The 6178-nt window shown below is 39.6% G+C and overlaps 1 protein-coding gene across 1 annotated transcript; it reads right to left on the bottom strand.

The window, feature by feature from the left end:
• Positions 1-365: 365 nt before the first annotated feature.
• Positions 366-5243, bottom strand: LOC107696201 (hairy/enhancer-of-split related with YRPW motif-like protein). The gene is made up of 5 exons (XM_016496438.1): positions 5085-5243; positions 3011-3077; positions 2586-2669; positions 2358-2439; positions 366-1258 (listed from the first exon to the last, which is right to left on the bottom strand). The coding sequence occupies exons 1-5, from the start codon at positions 5162-5164 to the stop codon at positions 639-641; spliced, it is 933 nt and encodes a 310-aa protein (XP_016351924.1). The 5' UTR covers positions 5165-5243; the 3' UTR covers positions 366-638.
• Between the last annotated feature and the right edge of the window lie 935 nt (positions 5244-6178).

Raw genomic sequence — 6178 nt, 5'->3', positions numbered from 1 at the left:
GCACATTTGTCTTTATGTAATCTTCTCAAGAATTTCCATCTCAAATGTATGATATATCATGTCAGAATCCAAGTGAATGTATAAATGACTGAGTAAACAAGTACACTAATAAAAAAAATAAAAATAAGATCAGAGTTCTAGAAAGTTCCGGTATCTAGATCTCAAAATCCAAGTTCCTATCACTGAATTGCTTTGAGCCATTCTTTTAACTTAAGCTGTCTTTCTGAGAGTTGCATTTAATTGATTTTACACTTAAATTCTACAGTCCATTTCATTCCCCTCCTATTTTTCTTAGTAAGCAAAATCAGACTGTTTTGTTTAATTATTTTTAAACTCTCAGAAAAAAAGTACAAAAGCACTCAGTCGGTTTATACTAATATGTATTTATGTACTAATATGCACCCTTTAGGAGTACCAAGGTGTATCTTTCGAAAGGGCATCGCCCCAGTGACAGCTTTTGTACCTGTTTTATCTGAGAGTTTAAATGTTGGAATAGTAGATTCAACTGAATACACATTTTATTTGAATTGTTCAATGCTTTGTGGTTCCTTTTAAAGGCGGTAATGGTCATAAATAAGTCTGAATGACCAAGAAATGTATTTTTCCTTTCAGACTGTCATAAACTCCAAACTTCTGATTTAGAATGCCCCAATCTCTGTGCCCCAGGCCTGTCCGGACTTACTGGAGATGCCCAAACCCCTGCGACCTGGGGCTGGAGACCCCAGAGGGGCAAAGGGTCTGAAGGAAATCTGGGGAGGGGAGGAGTTGGAGGAGGATGAGGAGGATGACGGGATTGTGGGTCCATCAGGTGAGTGCTGTTGAAGTCTGTGTGGATGTCCGGGGATAGAGGGCATTCGACGCACCGGGGTCAGCGCTGGACTCAGTAATGCCCCCTGGTTGCTCAAAGATCCCACTCGCAGGGCCGGTGAAGGGTAACCCAGCAAGGCGGCGGTGGCATGGGGGGTCAGATTTCGGCAGGTGGTTGGGGGAAACGGGCTAGATGACGTTGGAGACGAAGTGGATGCCAGCTGAGGAAAGGAGGGCCAGGGCCAAGGAGGAAAAGGCAGAGCAGCGGGGCTCTGGAGGAGAGGGTCCAGCTCACTGGCGCAGTGGCTGAGATGGGACACGAGGCGTGCACCAATGGGATCTGAGGATTCGACCCCCTCCAGAGACCTGAGGTATCTTACCACCTCTCCAACACACTCCCGAAAGCCCAGAGTCCTGTAGTCCACTGCCAGAGCACGAGCATCAAAGTAGCCTAGGAGAGAGAAAACAAATTATATACTTGAGTACCCACAATTATTATGATGCCCTTTTGAGGGACCTCCTTCCTAAAATATAGCTATAAATGTTCATATATAAGGACCCTGGACCCATTTGCAGTACCTTTTAAAAGTTTGGGTTCAGTATTATTATTATTTTTTAAAAACTTTTTTTTATATTTTCAACTAAATTATGTTCTTTTGAACCTTCTGTTCATCAAAGACTCCTGAAAAAAAAAAAATTGTATATATTAACAAGAAATGATAATAAGAAGAAATATTAAGCAGTAAATCAGCATATTAGAATTATATAAATACAGCATATCAGCTTTGCCATCACAGGAATACATGCCTTTTTTAATATATTAAAATATAAAACAATTTTTAATTTGTAATAATATTTCACATTATTGCTGTTTCACTGTATTTTTGGTCAAAAATAAATGCAGCTTTGTGGAGCATAAAATACTTATTTTAAAAACATTAAAAAGATTTCACTGACCCCAAATGTTTAAACAGTAGTGTGGCCTATATTATGAGAAAAATATTAAGCATGATTGTTTTTCAAATTAATAATTAGCTTTTATGTTTTTATGTCTCTGTACTAAAACAGAAAAAAAAACCGTTCAAAATAGTATCTGTAAAATAGAATAGCACAGTTGTGATGAATCTAAATGATATCTGAACAGTCTTAAGAAGCAAATTCTGTAAATTTTAACAGTCAATCAAATTCAGTAAGTTTTAATACATGCAAAGACTAAATTTGATTTTTTTTTCCAGAAGTAAATTCGAGTGGTGTCTGAACATGCAAACATCACTGTTACAGTGAATAATGTAAGTAGTTCCTGTTGCTATGCAGTTGCTAAAGTTTTAGCATGTTCCTGAGTTGTTTCTAACGTGTTCTGGTTGCTCAACAAGACATGATTTGAGGCATCATTCATGCCCATAAAACAAACATGCGAGTCTCGTTATGCCATAAGTGAATATCTGAGGTTATGGACTTGCCAAAATCCATTACCCAGAGAATGAGCAATAGTAGTAGCAGTAACACTGTGTAAGGCCATTAAGGTTCTCCTGCTCAATATCTTCTCTTACCTTTGCCGCCCATGGCATGCAGCAGCTTCAGATGATCTACTGTCATCTGAAGAATCTCAGCCTTCTCCAGTTTAGAGGAGCCCTGGCCAAGAGGGGAAAAGGTACTGGTTTTAGTTTTAAAACTGTTTTATAAAATTTGATATTGTATGTTTAAACTCTGTCCACTCAGCTGTTTTGAAAATATGAAGCATCTAACTGATCCTGTGGCGTTCAGTCTGATCATCTTACCTGTTTTTCGAAGGCACTGGGTACGAGTCTCCTGAGCTCTGACAGACTGTGGTTGATCCTGTCCCTGCGTCTCTTCTCAATTATCTGTGGAATCCAGTGGAATCATTTTAAAGACAGAGCAACGATTTGAAGTGGAAGGCATTTGCTAACTGGATTATTTTTGTGGCCGAGGCCTAGTTGCAGCATTTCTAAGATCAGATTTAGGAAAAAATACCAAGTCAAATAGAAAAACACAAATCAAAGTCAGACAAGAGGACTTAAACTGTAAAAATGCATGTTGCTGCAGAGGGTCATGTTGCAGGGAGTTTTGAAAAAAGGCCAGCATTCACAGAAGAGACCTTGTACCGAGATCATATACGAATTATATACTTGGTCTATTCTTGAACAAGCAGGGGAAAAACAGAGCTAGATTGACGTAAACTCACCCCTCTTCTCTTCTTGCGCGCCAGGATCTGTGAGGTACTGCCTGGAGACATGGACCCAGTGACAGGGCTGAGCAAGAGAAAGAGCGAGCGGGGAAGGGTACAGATTGAAGCTTTGATGTCAATGCATATTGTTGTCATTACTGTACTTAATACAACGCAGAAACGCTGTTGCACATCATCAAACCCAATCTAATTTGTCTTGGGGAACAGCTAGACACGGGAGCGCCGGGGTAAACAGAAAACAAGATTATTTTGGTTTAACGCGTTTTTGGACATTATTGTCAGATGGCTGATATGTTATGATTTTTACATAGTACGAAAGCATTTTCTTTTTAAGCTTAAAAGACATGATGATTACATATCCGCAGGGCAGGCTGAAATGGTGGCTTTTGCGTGCACTTTGAGCACATCAATACATGGTATTATCCTTCAATGTGTATCTGGTTTACATGGGCACTTTCTGCGCTCTGCCAGCAGAATGACAGTGTTTGTTTTGCTTTTACTTTGACTTCCATGCATAACTATTATTTTTATATCATATTGTAATTCCTTTTAACATTAAGAGGCTTAATGCACAAACATTAGGTTTGTTTAGAGGAAAAGAGTCTAGTCCAAAAAGAAAATTAGTTACAGGAATAAACTGTTGTATAGAGTTTTTGCATCCTGGTTAAGAGTTTTTCAAATGCAATAAGATTAGAAACCATTGGTTATCGTAGGGCACAATTCAAAAGGACCAAACGGCGGTTACATGTGTCTTTAGTCTGCTCTTGATTTGGGTCACAGCTTTAAAAAAACAGTATCAAAAAGACTAAATGACGGAGAGAAAAATGCAAAACAGACAGAGAAGGAAAAAGCATGCTGAGCTTAATTCTCGTCAGTGGCACAGCAATAGGAAGATCAAGACTAAGACAAATAAGATCATTATGGGCCTCCATCAGCTGCCCAGTTAGACATTGGCCCTGTGTTTGATTTTGACAATGTGTGTCCGCTCACATAAACTCCAGTGTCATCGTACTCAGCTTTCAGGAATAGTGTAGATGGCAGTGATATGCGCTAATAGGGAGGGCCAACAAGAGGAAATTTTCTGTAGAATCTTGGTTGTAGTATTTGATGATTTTTGGGACGTGACTTTGCTGTGCCTTCATGCAGGATCTATGCTTCTTGGTAAAACATAGCTGAATATATTGAGGCATCATAAAATATTCAACAAGTACAACATAAAAAATAGCAATAAGTGAAAAAGTGCGGTCATACTTTATTTTAATGTGCCTTGGCTACAGTGTAATTACAAGCACTGAGTAATATTAATTAACAACATGTACTTACTATACATTTAGGGTTAGGGATTGGTTTAGTGTTGTAATTATACACTATAGCAGTGGTTCCCAACCCTGGTCCTGGAGGCACCCCAACACTGCACATTTTGTATGTCTCCTTAATCAAACACACCTGATTCAGGTCATCAGCTCATTATTAGACACTCCAAGATCTGAAACTGGTGCGTCAGAGAAAGGAGACATGCAAAATGTGCAGTGTTGGGGTGCCTCCAGGACCAGGGTTGGGAACCACTGCACTATAGTACATACACTATGTAATACTATAGCATAATAATGTAAATACATGTAACAAGGATAACTAATTTTTGTTACCAAAAAGGATTTACCAAATAATGCCTTACCAAAATGGCTTATCCTGGCCAATGCCAAAAATCTTCATAAAAACATATAGCATTTGCATATCTTGATTTGTGAATGTTAAACATTTTATGAATTATTATAAAAGGCACAGTGCATCATAAACCCTGAAGGCCCATGCAGAGTCGCCCATACAGCTGTCAAAAAACACCTTGCATTTTGACAAGTTGCAAGTTGCTATTTTTGCACTAAAAGAACTATGGCTTGTAAATTTAAATTAATACTTAATTAAACTCAACATAAATAGCACTTTTTAACACATGATTCAATCTTTAGAGATTCTGAGTTGTAGTGTGCGCTCTGCATGTACAGTAGAGACACTGACAGCCATATATCACCCCCACTGAGCACATTATATAATGTACACTCAAAGTCCTCACCAGTAGCTGTCTTCCTGTCCAACATCGATCAGTTCGTCTGTGTCCGAGTCTGGGGAACTGTAATCATGAGGTCTCTTCATCGCCAAGGTCCTCCGTCCAATTCTATCCCTGCAAGGGACTGTTAAATCGATGGAGCGATGGAGACGTGCAAGATGATCTGAAATGATCTCAGATGATGGATTCCTCCTCTTCAAATGCAGCTGTAAGGAAAGCAGCCACCTTCTAATGCGAACACGCCCCTCCCTATTTCCTTTTTTCCTCTCCACCTTCTTCTCCTCTATTTCTCCCTTTATCCTCCGACCACAATACGAGCACGCTTGCTTGGGAGTTTTTATTAGACCTCTCTTGCTGACTAAGTCTGGTACTTGTTTCTGCTCTTATGTGTAGTCGTGTTTTGACATCTCCAGACCCCCTGGACTTGAAGCCAGAGAATGACAGTCCTTGTTCTTCTGTGTTCTCTCACTATTCCTGCTTTTCCTGGCCCTTCCTACCTCTCGGTAGCCCTGGCTACGCTCGTCCTCTGGCTTTCTGCTGCAGCAGCACAAGTGACTGAACTTGGGCACTTTGGCAAAGTTGCCAGTTTTGGCTCCCTCTTCCTTACCCTCCCACACTCCTTGCCTCCCTCCATTCATCCCAGCCCCTCATCAGCCCTCCCTTCTTTTTCTCTCTCTCTCTCTCTGTCATTTCTCTCCTTTCAATTAGCCTCATCTCTCTACTGTCTCATCTCGCTCTATCTTTACCCCCTCTGTCCCTCCCTCCTTCCTTCTGTCTCTGTTTCTCTGTCTCCTCTTTTCCACTCTTTTTAATTAGTTTCCCTCCCTCTCTCCCAGGACAATAGGAAGAACACTGTGGGAATAGTGCCTTGGATTTGGACCCACATGCACACATACAGTGGCCCCAAAAAAGTACATGGACAGTCATGGTTTTTATATACTATAAAACTTTATCTTTAAATGTTTGTTTGAAAAGTGAGCTTCTGTTGTCTTTATTTAAAATTAATGTTTTTGAAATATGAGTTTATACATATATATATATATATATATATATATATATATATATATAATGATCAAGAACCATGATATTACAAAGAAATA

This window comes from Sinocyclocheilus anshuiensis, unplaced genomic scaffold, assembly GCF_001515605.1.
Source record: "Sinocyclocheilus anshuiensis isolate Anshui unplaced genomic scaffold, SAMN03320099.WGS_v1.1 scaffold734, whole genome shotgun sequence".
Taxonomy (NCBI): Eukaryota; Metazoa; Chordata; class Actinopteri; order Cypriniformes; family Cyprinidae; genus Sinocyclocheilus; species Sinocyclocheilus anshuiensis.
Note: the sequence above shows the minus strand (reverse complement) of the source record. Positions and strands in the feature narration are given on the sequence as shown.

What these genes read in the sequence shown, in the direction of transcription:
- LOC107696201 (XM_016496438.1), bottom strand. Translation starts at nt 5,164, where the DNA reads ATGAAGAGACCTCATGATTACAGTTCCCCAGACTCGGACACAGACGAA. An exon ending in GGACAGGAAGACAGCTACTG is followed by an intron (nt 3,078 to 5,084) that starts GTGAGGACTTTG and finishes TCTCTTGCTCAG; the next exon opens with CCCTGTCACTGGGTCCATGT. An exon ending in CCAGTGCCTTCGAAAAACAG is followed by an intron (nt 2,440 to 2,585) that starts GTAAGATGATCA and finishes CCTCTTGGCCAG; the next exon opens with GGCTCCTCTAAACTGGAGAA.